The 21,803-nt window shown below is 40.3% G+C and overlaps 1 protein-coding gene across 1 annotated transcript in view; it reads left to right on the forward strand.

Annotated features, from left to right (window-relative positions):
- CACNA2D3 (calcium voltage-gated channel auxiliary subunit alpha2delta 3) overlaps positions 1-21,803 on the forward strand; it is a 710,484-nt gene that overhangs the window by 199,642 nt on the left and 489,039 nt on the right. Inside the window, exon 4 of the mRNA XM_075005060.1 lies at positions 19,626-19,685. Within this exon, the coding sequence (XP_074861161.1) occupies positions 19,626-19,685 (60 nt within the window). The remainder of the gene's footprint in view (positions 1-19,625; positions 19,686-21,803) is intronic.

Consider the following 21,803-nt stretch of genomic DNA (forward strand, 5'->3'; position numbering starts at 1 on the left):
AGTGCAATATAGACCCTTCTGTCAACAGAGACTACTTCCGGTTCATTGGGCAGCCCTGTCTGCAGAGCTTCCTGTCAGCCATTCTATGGACAGAGGGCAGGGCAGTCTGACTACTCTCGGTTGACAGAGCAGATTGCTCTCTCCATCTGCTTTTGTGTGTAGATGAACTCTGTCAATAAAGTGGTTTTTTTTTCATGCAACTTTGTTGACACAGAGATTGTGCTGAAACTTGATCTGCTTTCTTCCGACTCTTAAATAGCCAATTCTTCCACCATAACCGATATGTGCAAAACAAAAAATACCAAAAAATAGTCTTTCAAATTACTTTTTCGTATGCATATTTTTTGTCTTTACACATTATTTATTGGACAATATTCACTGTGGTGTAACACCGCATGCTATTTCAGGGGTGGGCAAATATTGGCTTGAGGTCCAGTTCTGGTCCACCAGGGTTAATCCTGAATGGGTCTCTACCTATATATTTACCTGCACCTCCCCAAGTATCAGGCAGTCTCAGCTTTTCTTGGCCATTGATCACCATTCATAGCCAATGCGAGTGGCTGGAAGTTGTGCCCCAGTCCACACCGCTTCCCAACTCTCCTACTGGCTGCAATTGTTGATCTGCAGCCAACAAGAGTTGCAATTGCCTGATAGCTGTAGAGGCACAGATAAATATATTGGTGAGGCCAACCAGGAACTAGCCCTGGAGGGCCACTGCTTTTTTATTGGTCACCCTGCTTTAATCATAACTATGCAGTCAAATCAGGGGCTGGATCTTCAAATTTACATTGACAAGCCCTGCAAAGAATGTATGTTATCATTTCACTTAACTTGCCTCTGCATTAGGCTTATATCTTGACTTTAGTTAAGTATTTTGCACCTATATTGACAGCGTTACCTGTTAAGTATGTCTGACAAAGCATTGGTCATTTGCATTAGCAACCTCACAGTGCCTAGTAACAGAGAGGTAGCCGTGTTAGTCTGTATTCTAACAAAACAAACCAGCAGTCATGTAACACTTGCAAGACTAACAAAATAATTTATATCATAGTGCCTGTTATCATATGTAATGAAAAGGTGGCAATGTTTCCTCCACAAATTATTTGCTATGTAGTATCTAGCAAGTTGTTCTTGTGATTATTGTTTTCTATCTATACAATGGACCTTTGTGCTGCCACAGTATGCCCACCATTTTGTTAGCCATTTTGGGTGAGACTGATCAGCAGAATTTGCTCTTTGCCCCAGATCAAGTAAACCATGTTCTGAGGGTACCTTATTTTTGACCCAAATCAGGGACATTTCATGTTGATATTTGTTATATGACAAATATTTTGCAAAGCCCTTGTGATCTTCCTAGGTGAATCAGGGTTAACTTTCTATGAAAAAGGGGGAGAGGTATCATAATGAAGTCTCATTTTTTAGACTCTACACAGACCAGGTTTTAAATAATTATGTGAGATGACTGAGTTGAAAGAGTTGGAAACATTGCAAAATAGCTCTGTAGAATTGAGTCCTGAGAGATTTTTTTTAAAAATAATAATAAAATCTTTAAGTATTGCAGATTTCCCCGTTTACGTCAGATCTCTAACAGATTAATTTTGAATGTTTTGATCTAAAAATGTCAGTCAGATTTCAAGCTGGAAAGCGAAAAATGAAGAAAACAAACTGTAAAAATACTTTAAATCTAAAAGAAAGCTAGTACATGCAATGTTATGTTGCACAAAAAAGGCTAAGGAAGAAGTTGAGACTTCTTTGAAATCTAATCTAATGATTATTATTAATGATACTATAGGTTGAACATCTCTGGTGCGGCATGCTCCCATCCAGCAGCATCCTTGGTCCAGCATGATTTTATTTAGCCAGATACTCACTTATCATGGGTGTGGCTAGGTTTTCTGTGGTCCCATGAATTTTGTTAATAACCACCAGTCGTGGCTCTGAATGTTGTGTGGTGGTGTTTGGCATTAATTTGCCCCTAAATGTCTTCTACAAGCCCAGTGAAGTGTTGGTAGAGCTGATACATCTCATGGTTCGGCAAATTCTCTCGTCCAACACTGGTCCAGTCCTGAGGATGCTGAACAAGAGACGTTCAACCTGTAGCATACGCCAAAATAAATGTTTCCCAGGCAGAACTCAGGTAAACCTTATACTTATTCAACCTGAGGCCTGTTATAGCAATACGTTTCTCAACCTATTGAGAAACAACGTATTATTGTACTTGAGTAATGAAAAAAATTCTCATGATGATTTAGTCTGTGTTGATATGGGCTTATGGATTTTGTGATCAGAGAAATAGAAATAGTTTGCACAGTGTAAGAGACCAAGGGATTAAATAGGATTAACTGTTCTTTGCCGATAGGCTCCAGGGTAGCCAACAGAGAGAATCTTGCACTATAGTGTGAATAATAAGGGCTTTTATATTATAGATGGGCATGAGCCAACATTTTTAGTTTGAACTTCCCTAAAATGTGGATAAAGCTTGGGGTGATCAAAATCCAAATATAAATTTTGCAGCTCTATCTCATTTCTATTTGTCTTCTCATTCTCTTTCAAAATTAGGGAAGAACAGAAACAGTGGATATGGTGGAATGCATACGTATGTTCTTTTTCTGATGGCTTTAAATAAGAACATAAGAATGGCCATACTGGGTCAGACCAAAGGTCCATCTAGCCCAGTATCCCGTCTGCTGACAGTAGCCAATGCCAGGTGCCCCAGAGGAGGTGAACCGAAGACAATGATCAAGTGATTTGTCTCCTGCCATCCATCTCTCACCTTCAACAGAAGGCTAGGCACCATACCTTACCCCTTCCTAATAGCCATCTATGGACCTAACCTCCAAACATTTATCGAGCTCTTTTTTAAACTCTGTTTAGAGTCCTGGCCTTCACAGCGTCCTCTGGCAAGGAGTTCCACAGGTTGACTGTGCGCTGTGTGAAGAAAAACTTTCTTTTATTAGTTTTGAACCTGCTACCTCTTAATTTCATTTAGTGTCCTCTAATTCTTATATTATGGGAACAAGTAAATAACTTTTCAGTATTCACTTTCTCCACACCATTCATGATTTATATACCTCTATCATATCGCCGCTCAGTCTCCTCTTTTCTAGACTGACAAGTCCCAGTCTCTCTAGCCTCACCTCATATGGGACCCATTCCAAACCCTTAATCATTTTAGTTGCCCTTTTCTGAACCTTTTTTAATGACAATATATCTTTTCTGAGGTGAGGAGACCACATCTGCATGCAGTACTCAAGATGTGGGTGTACCATAGTTTTATATAGGGGAAGTAAGATATTCTTTGTCTTATTTTCTATCCCCTTTTTAATTATTCCTAACATCCTATTTGCTTTACTGACTGCCGCTGCACACCGCGTGGATGTTTTCAGAGAACTATCCACTATAATTCCAAGATCCCTTTCCTGATCTGTTGTAGATAAATTTGCCCCAATCATATTGTATATATAATTGGGGTTATTTTTCCCAGCGTGCATTACCTTACACTTACCCACATTAAATTTCATTTGCCGTTTTGCTGCCCAATCACTCAGTTTGCTGAGATCTTTTTGAAGTTCTTCGCGGTCTGCTTTGGTTTTGACTATCCTGAACAGTTTGGTGTCATCTGCAAACTTTGCCACCTCACTGCTTACCCCTTTCTCAAGATCATTGACAAATAAGTTGAACAAGATTGGTCCCAGGACTGACCCTTGGGGAACGCCGCTAGTTACCCCCTTCCATTGTGAAAATTTACCATTTATTTCTACCCTTTGTTTCCTGTCTTTTAACCAGTTCCCAATCCAAGAAAGGATCTTTCCTCCTATCCCATGACCACCTAATTTACATAAGAGCCTTTGGTGAGGGACCATGTCAGAGGCTTTCTGGAAATCTAAGTATACTTTGTCTACTGGATCCCCCCGTCTGCATGCTTGTTAACCCCTTCAGAGAACTCTAATAGATTAGTAAGACACGACTTCCCTTTACAAAAAACATGTTGACTTTTGCTCAACAAATCATGTTCTTCTACGTGTCTGACAATTTTATTCTTTACTATTCTTTCTACTAATTTGCCCAGTACTTACATTAGACTTACCAGTCTGTAGTTGCTAGGGTCTCCTTTAGAGCCCTTTTTAAATATTGGTGTTATATTAGCTGTCTTCCAATCATTGGGTACAGAAGCTGATTTAAAGGATGTGTTACAAACCACCATTAATTCCGCAATTTCATATTTGGGTTCTTTCAGAACCCTTGGGTGAATACCATCTGGTCCTGGAGACTTGACCGTTTAGCTTATCAATTAGTTCCAAAACCTCCTCTAATGACACTTCAATCTGGGACAGTTCCTCAGATTCATCACCTATAAAGGATGGCTCAGATTTGGGAATCTCTCTAACATTCTCAGCTGTGAAGACTGAAGCAAAGAAATCATTTAGTTTTTCCACAATGGCATTATCTTCCTTGATTGCTCCTTTTTGGTCTCTATCGTCCAGGGGCTCCACTGGTTTTTTTAGCAGGCTTCCTACTTCTAATGTACTTAAAAAACATTTTACTATTGTTTTTTGAATTTATGGCTAACTGTTCCTCAAAATCTTTTTTGGCTTTTCTTACTTCATTTTTACATTTAATTTGGCAGTGTTTATGTTCCTTTCTATTTTCGTCACTAGGATTTGACTTCCACTTTTTAAAAGATGCCCTTTTTATCTCTCACTGCTTCTTTTACATGGTTGTTAAGCCATGGTGGCTTTTTTAGGTCTCTTACTGTGTTATTTAAGTTGGGCCTCTAATCTGGTGTCTTTGAAAAGTTTCCATGCAGCTTGCAGGGATTTTACTCTAGTTACTCTACCTTTTAATTTCTTTTTAACTAACCTCCTCATTTTTGTGTAATTCCCATTTTTGAAATTAAATACCGGAGTGTTGGACTGTTGCCGTGTTCTTCCCAACACAGGAATATTAAATGTTGTTATGTTATGGTCATTATTCCCAAGCGGTCCTGTGATAGTTACCTCTTGTACCAGATCCTGTGTTCCACTCAGTACTCAATCAAGAATTGCCTCTCCCCTTGTGGGTTCCTGTACTAGCTGCTCCAAGAAGCAGTCATTTAAGGCATCAAGAAATCTTCTCTCCGAATCCTGTCCTGAGTTGACATGTACCCAGTCAATAAGGGGATAATTGAAATCCCCTATTATTTCTGAGTTTTTTATTTTGATAGCCTCTCTAATCTTGCTTAGCATTTCAGCATCACTATCACTGCCCTGGTCAGGTGGCCGAAAATATATCCCTAGTGCTATATTCCCATCAGAGGAAGGAATTACTATCCGTTGTGATTCTGTGGAACATTTTGATTCATTTAGGATTTTTTTCATTTGATTCTATATTATCTTTCACACACAGTGGCACTCCGCCACCTGCTCGACCCATTCTGTCCTTCCGATATATTTTATATCCCGGTATGATCGTGTCCCACTGATTGTCCTTAATCCACCAGGTTTCCATGATGCCTATTATGTCGATCTCCTCCTTTTGATATGAAGTACTCTAATTCACCCATCTTATTAGACAGACTTCTAGCATTTGTGTAAAAGCACTTTCAAAAACTACCCCTATTCATATGCCTGCCCTTCCTTGATGTATTGGATTCTTTTATATGTGATTGTTTCTCATCTGATCTGGCCCATACTTTATCATCTCCCATCTTCTCTCTTTCTGACTGAATTCTAGAGAATCTCTATCAATGGAGTCTTGCCTAAGAGAAGCCTCTGTCTGATCCATGTCCTTCTCCGCACCAATCGGCTTTCCCCCATCTCTTAGTTTAAACACTGCTCTATGACCTTTTTAATGTTTAATGCCAGCAGTCTGGATCCACCTATATAGGCTCCCCCTACCCCAAAAGTGTCCCCAGTTCCTAATAAATCTTAACCCTTCTTCCCTACACCATCGTCTCATCTACACATTGAGACTCTGAAGTTCTTCCTGCCTACCTGGCCCTGCGCGTGGAACTGAAAGCATTTCTGAAAATGCCACCATAGAGGTCCTGGATTTCAGTCTCCTTCGAGCAACCTAAATTTGGCCTCCAGAACATCTCTTCTACCCTTCCCAATGTCATTGGGGCACTCAATCTCTGAGGGCCAGGAGCTCCTTGCATCGAGTGCGCTCATATGCCACCCACCCACAGGGTAGGTAATCATACATATTGCACTCGACACAATAAACAGGATAGCCCGTGCTCTGCTGCTGGTCTTCTGCCTCCATTGCCGCCTCTGATTTAATTTAATTCTATATGGGGTTTTTAAGTAAAAGTTTCAGATGGGGATATTATAAAAGATTTAAGGACATTAGAAGTAACTGGCTCCCTCTAAGCTCCCCCTCTAAACTCCCCTCTCAAAACTCCCTCCTGTTAGCAGTCGCCCTGTTTGCAAGAGCCCGGTTGCAAGCATACTGCATAGTTGGAGTCTGGACTTTGATTATGGCAATAGTTTAACTGAAATAGGTGCTAGTACCCTTTTTTAGTTAACTTGGATTTGGAGATGATGGGTCATACTAAAACTCCCTCAGATTTCTAACACAGACATTCCTCAAATAAGGATCCTCTAATCTTGGATTAGGTTTTATTGTTGTCTACATAGATACTGGCTGCATCCTCAGAATATTCCAAATGGAACAGGAAAATATCACTTTTCATGGAAATTCTCACCTAGCACCTAATCCAAAAGAAGCTTTCTATTCATTTCAGTGGGTTTTGGATCAAGCCCCTTATTTATTGATAAACACTGTATCGTATTTCTCTACTGCCCACCAACGGGAAATGGGAATTCCTAGATTCTAATATAATTTTTAATACTGACTCACCATATGAGCAATACATTTCACCAGTATGGCATACTCTTGACATCTGTAAAATGGGAATAATTATGTTTACTGACCTCATAGGGCTGCAGTGAGGATTTGTTAATGGTTAAAGGTGTATTATTATACTATGGTAAATGATAGGTGATAAATGCTTTTACTGTGTTGAACCCTATTCATAATGTTTTCTGTTACACTGTTATTCACTGTGAATTCTTCAGTACAAATGTTTTAGGATCAGGGTTTTTGAGTATATTTAACAGGAAAAAATCCTGCATAGTTCATCTCAAAAAATCTCTGTAACTAGTGGTCATTGGTCTTTCTGTTTCTTTATTGTGCCTTTGTTGTCATGAAACACATAATTAATGAGGGTTGTTTTCTGTGTACTGTAGTAAATTTTGTACCATCTCTAGGTTACAGCTAATTGGTCATAACTAACTTTGAACTTTTCAAAAGTTTATCTAAAACTGTTCTTTTTCCCTGAACTTGCTGATTATTTTCTCAGGAGTCATGATGACTGCTTAATTAGTATTGGATGTATTTAAGTCTTTAGTTGTCTTAAAATCCAAATACAATAAAAATAATCACTACTTTCCTGCAGAAGAAATAAAAGCCAGAGTAAAATAAGTGCTTATTAAACTTATTTTATTTCAATATTATGTATTTAGTTTTTTCATGACATTTGTTGTAAATCACTTTGTAATTCAGCTAGTTAATCTAAAATGTGTTGTAGCAGCTAAAGGAGCATAAAAGATTCTAATTAAAAGCCAAGTCAAATAAATAAGTCTTTAAGAGACATTTAAATTGCCCAGCAGATTTATACATTCTAGTAGCCAGTGGATGAGAAATTTCACAGTCTAATAGCATGACACAAAATCATCTGTTCCGGAAACAAACACACAAAGGAAAAATTGTCTGTTGGTTTCAGTGGATTAAGTCCTGATTTACACTGGGTAAAAGTTAATGCAGGGTCTGCATTCTTGCATCCAGTAATTTTATATGAGCACACCACCTATACAGTCGTGTACTTATGTCAGGTTAATTTTTTTTTGTTTTAAATTGCTGACATCTGATTCATTTTGGCACATATATCAAACTGTAGTGCAGATGAAGGCACCGCTGCTTAATACAGTGGCAGCTTGCCTCTTGAGGAAGTCATTCCCACAATGGGGAAGTAGTATTTCTATCCCTGTTGCATGCAGATGCATTTTCTTTCCCTAGAGTCCAAGAGCTTTCAGGTTTTTTTTTTTTAGGCCCTGCTCCTTGCCTTTGTGTGAAATCTAAAATCACTTTGTGACTTCACAGTGCCAGAGAGAAGTGTGAGATCATTTTGGCCTGTTAAACACTAGCAAGATGACTTACCAGGCTTTTTGTGCCTCAGGGAGTGGAGTTTAAATGGTAAAAACCTGCCATGAGAAGAGACAAAGAGCAGAAGGTTGGCTGTCCTTCCTCACATAGCCCTGATGAGAGGAAGACAGCAACTAACCTCTTCTCGCCCTAAACTACGTGACCCAGACTCCGAGCAGTGCATTCCAGTGGGAAGGGGCTGGAAAAGACAATAATGAGGACTTGAAGAGTCATGAGAATACTTCAGGGGACCCTTGCCCAACCCAACTTCCTTCCTTTTTAACAGGGAAGGTAAATTTTCCAGTGGAATTTGCTTGGTGACCACATTAGGTATAATCATGTCTGACAAAGTAGCTACTCCCAACACTGGTTAATAAAACCTTTATAAGATTCCACTGTTATGCCACATATTTTTCAAATTTTAAATAAAATGTGTTGTTTAAAAGTTTAGGCTAAGATTTTGAAAGCTGCTTAGGTAATTTGGATGCCTGATTACCATTAATTTTAATGGGAGTTGGGCATTCAGATCCCATAAACATCTTTGAAAATCTCAGGCATGTTTGATACTATTTTTGTATCCCTTCACCTGTAAAGTGAAGCTGTCTGAGTGCCATGAGTCCCAATGCTCAAATGCAAGTAGAGCAGAATGTAACATTTAGAAATCTCTAAAAATGATCCAAAATAACCTTTCTATGAATCCCATGTCACAATTTTAAAGTCAGGTTATAGTATGAAGTCTAGACTTGAAAACAACTAATCCTTGGTACCAGAAAGGAGCAAATCCATGCTATCTGAGGGATAAAGTTGTCATTTGTATTTGATCTTGAAGTTCTCACTGGTCCAGGGCTGAATATTGTACATCCTCTACATCCAAATGTAATTTTGTGGGGACTTTACACAGATTCTAGGAAGAACCAAAGAGCTTTGTAGAAGTTGTTTTTCATTTTGATTTTTCATGTTTGCTCATTTGAAGCATCTCTGAAATTTGAAATATTAAAAATAATCCTGGAAGATACAGATTAGTGGGCAGAGTTCTGGTAAGGCAGCTGAAGATGAATGAATTATGGAATGTATTAGATAGTTCTTAATTTATCACATGGATATCACCATTGTATATAAGAGAACCATTCCATGTGTGAAATAAACTAATCAGAAAAAGAAGAGTTTTTATAGTGGTGGTTTTCAGCTTACCTACATTGTGGTCCACTTGTGCAGCTCTCTCTTTCAGATGTGAGCCACATCCACACAATACATACACTTCTTATATGGCCCTGATGATCTCACAGCTTTGTGCTGATAGGGCCACAATTTGAGAACCACTAGTTTAGAGATATGCCAAATGTGTGGGCACTTAAAAAACAGGAATGTCCGAAAAGGGCTAGATAATTAGGGTTAATTCAGCCTTAAACTGGAAAGGTAGGACCAATCTGTTTTTGTTTCATGAGCACTAGAGCAGCTCCCTAACTCAGCTATAAAAATGCCTTCCCCTAACTGAAACCAGTAAGGGAATCTTGATGAATTTAACCTTTTGACCTACTAACTCATTTCTATTACAATTGTTTTTATATACTACTAGGCTGTGTCTACACTGCCACCTTCTTTCGAAGGAAGGATGGTAATTAGGGGGTTGGGAATTTACTAATGAATTGGTGCCATGCAAATTCCCCCCACCGTGGCAACTCCGAAGCTTTAAACTTTGAAGTACCAGCATGCATCTAGCTGCGGCGCACCAGCCGGTACTTTGGAGTTGCTGCGGGGGGGAATTTGCTTAATGAAGTGCTGCCTATGCACGGCAGCACTTCATTAGTAAACTCCCAACGCCCTAATTACTATCCTTCTTTCAAAGGAAGGTGGTAGTGTAGACAAGCCCCTAGTGTAACTGTGACCTTATTAACGCATATAGAATACTTGCCATTGACTTTAGTGAAGCCACACATTTCACTTCTCATATCTATGACAAAAACAGTTTATCTTTTCTTTGGGTCACATTTTAGTTTGCATTTTAGAAAAGCATAAAGAAAGAAATCATGTTCAATCACAAAGTAATAGAAATGTTTAAAAAATACATCACTATAATTATAAGTAACTCACTCACATTTGCAATATGAGATGTTTGTCTTTATCAGCTTGTCTATGCAGTCTTCGCTTGCCTCTCTGGGAACCTACAGGTGTTAAATTAGTTACATGATGATTCCAGTACTATTCCTTGAATACAGTTAGTAATGTATTAAGCATCAGGAGGATAATAAGAGAAACTAGAATACACTGAAAAGTTCAAAAATGTGTTCCATAAATCACAGAAAGATGCAAAGTTTAGTGCAAATTAGGTTCAATGTTGTATGCTTTTGTACCTCTGTTTCAACTCAGGGAGCTGCTTAAATACTGTCATTACATGTATTTTGGGTAACAAAAGCAAGAACTGAAAATATAGTGATCTGCTAGATATTAAGAAAACATGAGATAGGAGAATTTCTCCATGAAAATCCTCACTGGACTTGAACTAATTAATTTTATGAAATAGATACTTTTGTCCACTCTGATATTCAGTCTTTGTATATATGGAAATTCCCACAAGTTAGCTTGCTTGCAGAATAAATTTGATATTGTTCCAAGAAAGAAGTAGAAAGTAACGAGTTATTGCAAAGAATATTTTGCACAACTCATGGGCGTAGAGATACCCACATTGCTGAGAACGAAATTGGCTCTGCTGGTGAGAAAAGTCAGTATGTGGCAAGCTGCACTAGCAGTACCATATATTGTGTTCCACAAAGCAGAGCTCTGCAGTGGCTCCTGAAGTGCTGTTTCAATGGGAGGGCTGTGGTGCACCAGAAAAGGAGGAAAGGCAGAACTGGGGATTGTGTATGGATATAAGCTTGAGAGTTGCCGGAGGGTTGCAGCAGAAGCTGAGTCAGGGCCTACGAACTGATGATGATGGCATGACAGAAAATGCTTAAAATGATGGAATGACTTTGCAGCCTTAGGATATGACTTTTTGCTTAGGGACAACTCTAGTTCAGAATCTGACATTTCTGGCTTTATGCTGACTCTCAAGGTTTGGTCCAGTATAAGAACAACACTGTAGAAGGGTCTAATAAAAAATTACCTATATCATTTTTGTATAGGCATTATTGCCTCCTGGTGCTGTGACTGGCAAAATTGCAGTACCATTTATTATATACCTTTCTGGTGCAGTGCTGATAGCCTTGTATAATATCAACTTGAAAGAAAGAAAATGTCATATAGTAAGTGAACAAACCTCTTATCTGTGTATCGTAAGCACTTTGAATTCCGTTATTAAGCCTCTCTACAGGTTGAATTCAAAGTCTTAGTCACAAAGGCAGCATCATCCTAGACAACAAGATAACACATGGAGGCATTTGCATTATGCTATGAAGACAGTGAAATGCCCTTTAAAAGAATCCAAACCTAAACCAGTCACACTGTGTAAATCTATTTAATTAAATGGATTTAACAGTCTTTACATCTAAATGGTGTTTAATTACTGGGACACTTGTTTAATTAGGTGAAATTTCAGAGGGCATTTTTAGTTCCAGTGTTGCTTAGTGTAGTTAAATAGAATATGTTTTGAAATTGGGTGTGTAGAGCAGGTGTATTTATTTAGTGATTGCTAGTGTAACCCTTCTGTTAACGGCAGGCCACCACCAGAAGAGCCAGGTTCAGTTCCTAGGGGATTCTGTCAATAACACAAAAACCTGGCTTGAGCCCCTACCCCGTAACCTGGGATAATCTTGCCTATCATCTGGGTGCCTGTAGAGGCAGTTCTTCCCCTCTTGCAAGCCAGGAGTCTGAGACAGGAATAGCTTGTTTAATAACAGTAGTCTAACATAAATTTACACAGTGACACATGCAGTATTCCTAAACATAGGAAAGGAAAAACCCATTAAGCAAAGGCACTCCACAGAGTCTGCTGAGCCATGTATTATGCTTAGAGCTCTTTATATGCACACCCCACTTACAGAGAGTACCTACACTTCAACTCTCCACTCACTACATGGTCTGGTCTGTATGAATCCAGAGTTTACAGGTACATCAGAATGGATTTTCTTGCCACACAGAGGCAGCATCACCTGCCGGCTGCTTCCCTGCCGCACTCCGCTGGCTGCCCCAGCCGGCTGCTTGCCTGCCAGGCACTTGCTGTTGCTTTATGGGTTTGGCTCTTGGCAAAACCCTGTGATTTCTGCTCTCTGTGGCTTCAGCTGCCAGTGATTTCAACTCTCAGTAGCTTCAGTTCTGGGCCTAGGCACAGGAATCTCAGTTCCACCAGGGTGAATTCTCATGTAATAACAACAGACCTTTGAACAGCTGAACCTTTGAATAAACCAGACTTATGACTATATGGCCAAAAAGCTCCCAGCCAGTTGATTCAACCAATATCCTCTCTCCCTTTCTACCCCACAGGCCTCTGCCAAGTGAAGCCCTGTGTGATCCACATCTTACACAGCGATGATGACCGCCCTGTACTTCCACAATAATTTCAAGCATTGGTGATATTCCACAGTTTCTTCCTGGCTGATAGGTTAATTTGTGACGTTACAACAGTAAGCTGTTTACAATAGGCAAAAACACCATTGCTTCACCTGCTACCCAGCGGGTCTTGCAAAACAAAGCAATTATTTACATATACGCACCCTACAAATCTTCCCATCTCTATGTGAATGATCTCTAAAGGACACATTCCTCAAATTCCTACAGGAGGATTGAGCTCCTGCTGCTACATCCCTTACACAGACAACCTGCCAACCTGAAGCAAATCCTAACCAGTAAATATACCCTGCACCACAGTCACTCTAACTCAGGGACCCATCCATGCAACAAACCTCGTTGCCAGCTCTGCGCACATATCTACACTAGGAACACCATTACAGGACCTAACCAGATTGGACACACCATCGTGGGTTCATTCAGCTGCACGTCTACCAATATAATTTATGCCATCGTGCCAGCAATGCCCCTCTGCTATATACGTAAGACAAACTGTACAGTCTCTACATATAAGAATAAACGCACACAAATCAGATGTCAGAAATGGCAATATACAAAAACCCGTAGGAGAGCACTTCAGTCTCCCAGGCCACACAGTAGGAGACTTTAAAAGTAGCTGTCCTACAGCAAAAAAATTTCAGGACCAGACTCCAAAGAGAAATTTCCGAGCTACAATTCATCTGCAAATTCGACACCCTCAGCTTAGGCTTAAACCAAGACTGTGAATGGCTGGCTAAATACAAAAGCAGCTTCCCCTCCCTTGGTGTTCACACCTCCAGATCACCTGCTGGTGGTAAGCCTCACCATTGCTGACTGAGCTAACCTTGTTATCCCCACCCTTGCTCTGGCTTATTTATACCTGGCCCTGCAGATTTCCAAGACCAGCATCTGATGAAGTGAGTCTGTACTCACGAAAGCTCATGCTCAAAACTTTTCTGTTAGTCTATAAGGTGCCACAGGACCCTTCATTGCTGTTATAGATCCAGACTAACACAGCTACCCCTCCGATACTTGATCCCTTACACTAGGTCTTATTGGGCAGTATGCAGGGGGATCATGATGGGAGCTGTAGGTTAATAATATGCAGCATTCCAGGTCTACTTTTTTGGAGGTTAGTTTACATGAGGACATACCAATATGATTAGGAAGTGCACTGTAAGTCCTTGTGAATATGAAATTAAATTTTCTGGGCTTGTGGAGTACAGAAACAGATGGTGAATTTCAAATGGAACATGAGGGTTTGACCCTCAGTTCGTCAGTGTCTATTTAGGCTGTTTGATGGTCCAGAAAGGAAGCAAATGCATCTAAACTAGTTTCCTGAGTCTTTTCCACCCTGGATGGGGGTAGTCTCTGGGTACTTCAGAGCCAGTATAGCATTATGTGCCACCTAAAAACAGGTTAGATAAACACATCAGGGAAGATCATGATGGTACTTGGTCCTGCTGTGAATGCAGGGGACTCGATTTGATGACCTCTCAAGGTCCCTTCCAGTTCTGGTATTCTATGATTCTACCTTTCAGCTCTCTGTACAGGAGGTTTTTTCATGGAAGGGATCATGGCTGTTACACAGCTGTGCTCTGATGAACCAGCACTGCTTAAGTTATGACTGCAGCTAAATTGGCCCTGGCTAATCCCAGGAACGTAAAGGCAAAGGTAGCATAAAACCACACGTGACACAGTAGCTCTTCTTGCTGTATGTTCACTGTGTGGCTTGGCTGGACCTGATGTGACCCATTCCATTACAAATATTTTGCACATTGTCGAGTACACCAATCCTCAGAAACAGGCAAATCTGTTGTCTTCATTAAGTCGTCTGCTCCATTTCACTTCATGTTGGTCTCCAGACGCAAAACACTCAGTTGGTATCGACCGAGTTTGGTCGAGAACACATCTAATTAGATATGATTATCTTAACTACTTTTATAGAATATATATTTAATTAGAAATAATATTAACACAATCTTTTTATAGTTCTCATTTGTTTGGTCAATCTTCAGAAGTTTGAGTGCATTATCCTGCTTTATAATCGTCTGCTCTGCAACCAAGCTAAATCTGAAAAACTGCCAATCATCAATCAGTATAAAATGGAAAAAGTTACTTGGAATATCTCTGTTTTTTCCAGGTATCTTAGCTTTAGGTGATCAAGCTGTGACCTTTGCTGTATCAATGAACATCACTGACTAACACACTCATACTTTTCAGAAGCACTGTAATACTAATGGTTGGTACCCGTGGTGAGGAAATAAATTATGCTGTTATGTGTCATGCATAGTTATACTGCTAGCTCACACATACTCACAAACTTACAGTGCTATCATGATCCTCTACTCTGTCCTGCATATCGCAGGCTACAGAGCTTCAGCACCTGAATTACTGATATTGTCAAATCATGATTTAAAGACTTCAGGTTACAGCGAATCTGCCATTTACACTAATTTAAATCCACAAGTGTCCAATGCCCCATGCTGCATAGGGAGGTGAAACCACCCCAGGGTCTCTGCCAATCTATCCTGGGGGAATATTCTTGTTGATCAGTTAGAGCTGGAGCATGTGCACAAGATCGAGCAGCCAGACACCTGGGAGAGAATTCTTTGGAGTATCTCTGACACACACACACACACCATCACCCAGAGATTTTGGGCATATTTCATGAGTTGGTGGGCAAGGATCCATGGCCTACAATGTGCTGGAGGCAGGTTACCTGAAATCAGATCTGCTTCTAGTGTCCTATCAGCAACCAGTGGAGGGATTTGCTACTAGCTGTCACAGATCAGCTCCATGTCATTGTAGGCAGCCACGGTGTACTATCGCCTCCATAAAAGTATCAAGCTTAGTTATAAAACTAAGTTTTTTTCCCTCATCTCTTCCACTAGGAAGGCTGTTCTAGAACATCATTCTGTGGTTAGAAATTTTGTTGTCTTGTTACATCGTTTTGTGTTTGCATGACGTCTTCCCTTACCAGCCATGGGGGAGGAGACTCCTAGGCTACCTCTACACTATGAGATGAATTCAAATTTAAGGCAGTTAGCTCGATATTATAATATGCCTGCTTTCACTGTAAATACTATTAGCTCTATTTAGGGAGCACTAACATTAGTATCATAATATCATCGGAACTGGTGGGATGCAGTATGAAGTTCGAATCTAAAAGTTGGAATAAAGGCTATTGTGGAAGCACCATGTCTTAAAATCGAATTTGTTAGCCTCCATAGGTGTCCCATGTGTACCCACAACACCCTACAGTGCTTCACTCTGGCAGCTGGTCTCCAGCTGTGTAGGAATTAGGTAACAGGAAGACCATGAATTTCAATTCAGGATCAGGAAGCACATGGCAGTGGGGGTCATGTTTGAATGCTATCAGCATTGTGACCACATCTACCCATTACAAATAGCCCCAACACTGAGCTTGTGGTTCTGTCTCACCCACTGCTATCTGAGCACTTGCTGTTGTTTTTTCTGTGCTGCCTGGCGCTAGCCTCTGCCCCACCACACCACGTGGCAGCAAGGCTGTTATGGGCATTGTGCTTGTAGAAGAGGCCGAGAAACTGCTTCTCAGTGGTTTATACTTGTGCATGCCCCTTCCCCTCCCCCAAAGGCCCACACAGTCAGGGTCTTTCCCATGCTCAACCGCATCATGTGGCTAGCCCCCGACCCAATAAAAGGATGTGCCTGCTGTTCAGTGCTGACCAGGCTGCCAGACAGCACCATGTTCTGGCTAGCGCACAGTGAGGGCTCCAATAGCAGGAAAGATTTTCAGGGGCTTGTAGCCCCCACGGAGAAGTCTCCCTGGTGGCTATGAATTTCAGGGGCTTAAAGAGCCCTCAGGGACTACCTCAACTGGCTCCCTCTGAAACCCCCACCCCACCCCAGCAAGGACCCGGGGGATAGCTGTTGCTGGGGAGAAGTCTTCCCTGGTGTCTATGAACTGCAGGGCCTGGATGCCGCCCAGGGGAAACAAATGAAGTGGCCCTCATGCCCTGGACCCTGCACCCCCAGCAAAAAAGGTATTCAGGGACTATGTCAACTGGCCATTCAACCTCCTAAATACCAAAGTACTCCACAATGGCAGTGAAATTTGGTGAGCCCCATCCCCCGTGTTGGCAATGTCTGTGTAGTGAAGAGGGAAGCCAAAATTCTTTTTTCCTAGCCTTTTCTATCCTCTTTCTTCTAATTTTGGACCCCATTCATGTAGGGATTAGTGGGTGGAGGGCTAGTGGAGAATACAGACTGTGCACAGAAGCTGTATAATGTACTGGGAAGCCAAATAGCTTCCCTCACCGAATCTCTTTTTTCCACATCTTTACTATCTAGTATTTCTTCATGATTTTCTCTGTCCCTGTATTATTTTCAGTGATCAGATGTAATGAAGGGAGGGGTAACAGTCAGTGGAGGGCCAGTGGAGAAGGCAGACACTTGCTGATTTTTTTACAGTTTTAAAAAACAATTCAGTTACAGAAGAAAGAGATTTCTGTGCATTGTGATCTTTTTTGATGCACTAGTTTTCCTTTCTTCCACCTGGAAAACTGGATGTTTGCTTACCATAGGAAGGGAGTGAGGGCAATTCAATGTTGGAAGATGATGTCAAATACCAGCAGAAATAACCAGAATGCTACAGGGATGAGAGAACCGTGGGATAGGTTCCCACAATGCATTGCTGCAGCAGTTGATGTTTGCCAATTGTGTGACACCAATAAGTTGACTATGTGAGGAGTACGTGGGGGGGTGAGGATAGTCAAATTGAATTTGTTAAATCCAGCGTTATAAAAATTATATTAATAAATTTGAATTTATCTCATAGTGTAGACGTAGCCTATGGCTATGGTTACAAGAGCAAGTTTTGCTGACAAAACCTTGGTTTTGTCAACAAAACTGGTGAAATGTCCACACAAAAAATGCTTTTTCTCGACAGTTTGTCAGCAATACACAGCACTTCTGCCAGCAGCGTTCTGTCTCTCAGCCATGAGGCATAATGCTGCTGTTGATGGATTCTGTCAAGAAAAAGCTGTGTGGACACTGTGTGGACACTCAGACAGGAAATCCAGAACAATGGGCAGCCCTGTCTGCTGTGCTTCTGGGTGTCTGTTTTGTCGAGAGAGTAGTGGGGAAGTCTGGTTGCTCTGTCAACATAGCCAAGTGCTTTTCTGATTGGCTTTTGTTTGTGGCTGCAATCTGTCAACAGAAGTTTTGTAAAGAAATCTCTCCCGACAGTGACTTCTGTCAACAGAGTGCTGTAGTGTAAACACAGCCTTAGTGTGTAGGAACATGGTTGGTGGGGGAAGCATATACACCATGGGTTATATTTTTATCTATCAGAGGTACAAACCAACACCCTTTATTTTGGTGCCTTCCTATTTAGAAGATTATCCGCTGTTACTACAGAAGCATGAGCTAAGTAATTTCTCATCTATGGAGAAAGATCTTGATTTTCACTGAAGAGAAAAAATGTAATTTAGGAACATTGGGGTCAATACAAACTATATAAAAACCTACAAATTACGGTTTTATAGCCACTAGGTAGTGTGTTTCAAGGACTGAGTTCCTCATGATATACTAGAATAATTTCTGTTCCAATGGATTGGTAAATGCATCAGTGCGGAAGGGAGAAAAAAATTCGATGTCTGCCCTTTGTCCCAAAATTCACTTGCATAAAGGATCCTGACCCCTCTTCAGCTCCAGTGCCTTTGTTTTTAATTAAAAATACCCATCAAAGTCATGGTCTTCTGTACTGAACACTCAAAAGGAAGCTTCCAAACAACCATTTTATAATCCAGTTTTGGTTTCAAAAAGGAGGGTTGGGAGTACACTCTTACTTGAATTTGTCGTTAAGCCGTTTGTTATGCTCACAATATTTTTCTTTCTTTGATAAAAGAAGGCTCACAAATTTAAAATGATTTTAGCTCATTGCAACTGTGATAGAGCAGACTGTGAGCAATAAATTTTAAAACATGCATATGTAATTTTTAGAGGTTTGCCCATCCCAATACATATCAATTCTGTGGTATTTCTATAATATATACAAAAAAGATTTTTAATTAACTTTATTTGTAGATTGAAATAGCCCCCATTAATGTCACGGTTGTTTTTAATAAAATTATAATAGATATCAAACTCCATATAGTACTGTAGAATCACTGAGTTACAAACATCAGCTTTAAAAACTGACCAGTAAACCGCTCACCTGATTTGGAGCCAGAAATATGCAAGCTGGCAACAGTGGAAACAATAATTGACTTTTTTTTTAAAAAAAAAGAACCTAAGATGGTGTTGTAAAGTGTTTAATAAATCTTTCTTAATGCTTTTTCTTTTTAGTAATTTAAAGTAAGGAAACTGTTTTTGTGCTTGCTTAAATTAAGGTGGTCATAAGCAGCATTTTTCTTCTGTATAGTAAAGTTTGAAAGTTGTATTAAGTCAATATTCAGCTGTCAACTTTTGAACATTTTGGAGTTATGAACAGCTTCCATTAGCAAGGTATTTGTAACTCAGAGGTTCTGCTGCATCTAGATTTACACTTGCAGGAATTTCTCCAGAACTGGTTGCTTCAGTCTAAGTATTTGGATTGTTTCTCTATCCCTGAATGTAGACGGCTTTACCTTCAGGGATCCATCATGATTCCAGAATATTTGTTTTTTCAAATGACAAAGCTGTCACAGGGTACATTATGTTGAAAATCATGCAAGGAGCTCCTGGATGCTACACACTTGCAGAAATCAGGTTTGAATGGCTGGTAATGAGCACTTGAAATATCTGGTCTTAAACTCTTTAAAGAATCTGACCCCAGGTCTTTCAATATCAGTGAAGCCAAGCACCATTGTACATGGTGACAATGAATTATCCAACTTGCTAATAATTGTTTTTTAATAATTCTGGAAGAACCATGGGGATTTAAAAGATATCAGTTCATGCCAGCAAGGTACTTATTGTTTTCTCCTTTTCTTTAGCGTCTTGTTGAAGCTGCAGAGGATGCTCACTTGAAACATGAATTTGATGCTGATTTACAGGTAATTAGTAATTTTTTTCATAAAAAATTATCATCAGAATATATAAAGTCTTTGTGTTTTTACTCCAAGGACTGCTGTGGAAAGCCAACCAAATGAGTAATAGTGGGATGCTTATTACAGAAATGGAATTAATGGAGATTGTCTCAGTATATTGACAAGTTAAGCACTCATTGTTTGTAGGTTGAGAGACCTGGCAAGTGAATTGTAACCTGTTAGAGATTCATTTAAATTTACTCCATAACTCCTTGAGTCGAGATAATTTTAAATGCATTAATTAGCAGCATGCTTCATAGCTGCAATGTCATAGGAAGGAGATGCTGTTTGGAGAGATGAATTTGAAAATGGGGTGGAAATGTATGGGGATGGGATTAGAGTGGCACTGGGCTATGTGAATGGTTTGTGTATGGAACAATGACGAGTGTAGAAAAGGCTTTTGTACACAGAAGACTTATGCGTATCAGACAAGACATCCTTGTAGCAGAATGGTGCCTTTTTCAGTGTACTGGCGTCAGAAAGAGAGGAAAGAGAGAAAATGAGAGAAACATTGGGAATGAGATAAAAAATAAGAAAAGGCAAAGCATGTCAGCATAGAAATCCCTCAGGCAATGTAATAAGAGAAGGTAGTATAATATATGTATTTTACATCAATATTTAAATTAGTACATGTTTTCCTGTTTGTGATGAATTTCTGTTCCTAGCTCCACTCAATGTCATAGTAGGCAATGTATTTTTAGTTTGTTTTCACTGTGTAGACGGTCTTCTAACATTTTCTGTGAGTATCTATCAAGAGTCTGTCTTAATGTTGAGCAGTAAACATGAAGGGAAAAGGAGGAGGACTACAGATTTCTCCATGCTTAGAATTGTCTCAATAAGTTCTGTTTTCCAAACTTGCATGGTTACTTTATACTCATAACAAAGTATTTTTTCATAATAAAAATCTGGTGTGAAATAATTAATTCACTGTGAAATAAGGCATTAAATTTGTCATAGGAAGTGAATGCCAAGAGAAACCTATTCAGAGTTAAGGGTAAGGGAGGAGGTCTACAAAGCTTTGAAATTAAGATAAAGTACTGAAATTAGAGTAGTAACAGAGAGAAAGCCGTGCTAGTCTATATACAATCAAAACAAAAAAGCAGTAAAGTAGCACTTTAAAGACGAACAAAATAACTTATTAGGTGAGCTTTTGTGGGAGAGACCCACTTCTTCAGACCATAGCCATACCAGAACAGACTCAATATTTAAGTCGTAGAGAACCAAAAATAGTAATCCAAGGTTGACAAATCAGAAAAAAAAAAAACTGTCAGGGATTTTTCATCCCTCGGGCATAATCGTCCCCGTGGGCCAGGGAAAACAAGCCTTGAGCCCTTAATATCATTACAGGGGCAGGTAGACTCTAAAAGGTACATAGGCTGCCAGTTAGCAGCCCCTGTAACGGTCACTCTGTGTCAGTTGGTTTTACCGGTAACCTGAACTCACAGACATTTCAAAATCATGGATTTGAAATCCAGGCTCCTCATTGGACAAAGGTGAGGCAGCTTCTGGAGAAGGACCTGTTTGAAAACAGGCCCTTCAGAACGCCCATATGTAAATAAACTCATAAATAATGCATGAGATCAGGGAATATAAGGCAGCGCCCCACAGCGCTTGGGGCATTCGATACCGGCACTTGGCGCTTGGTGCAGAGCTGGCACTGAGAGAAGACTTTTCGAAGAGCTCCTGCCTTTTTGAAGAGCTCCTGCCTCCCTGAAGATCTCCTAAAGCAATTTCGCATCCGCCCTGCTGAGGCACTAGCTGAAACACACACACACACACACTAAAAGAGCTAAGGCAGTTCGCTCTGAGGTAAATTGGGTGAGGGGTGAACTGGCCTCACCCTTAGGGTGGGGTACTGCGCTCTCACTCCTTAGTACCCAGAGCCTGCCAAAATCACTGCGGCACCCCCAATCTCGCCGCCAACAAGCGGATCTAAAGCGGATTTGGAGTGGGTTGAACTGGCCTCACCCCTAGGGTGGGGTACTGCGTCCACTCCAATTGAAGCTTAAAGTCTGCCACCCTCGCAGCACCAACGCTCTCGCTGCCAACGCCTAGATCCTTCTTCACCGGACGTGACCATCACAC

The sequence above is a fragment of the Carettochelys insculpta genome, chromosome 11 (genome assembly GCF_033958435.1).
Source record: "Carettochelys insculpta isolate YL-2023 chromosome 11, ASM3395843v1, whole genome shotgun sequence".
NCBI lineage: Eukaryota > Metazoa > Chordata > Testudines > Carettochelyidae > Carettochelys > Carettochelys insculpta.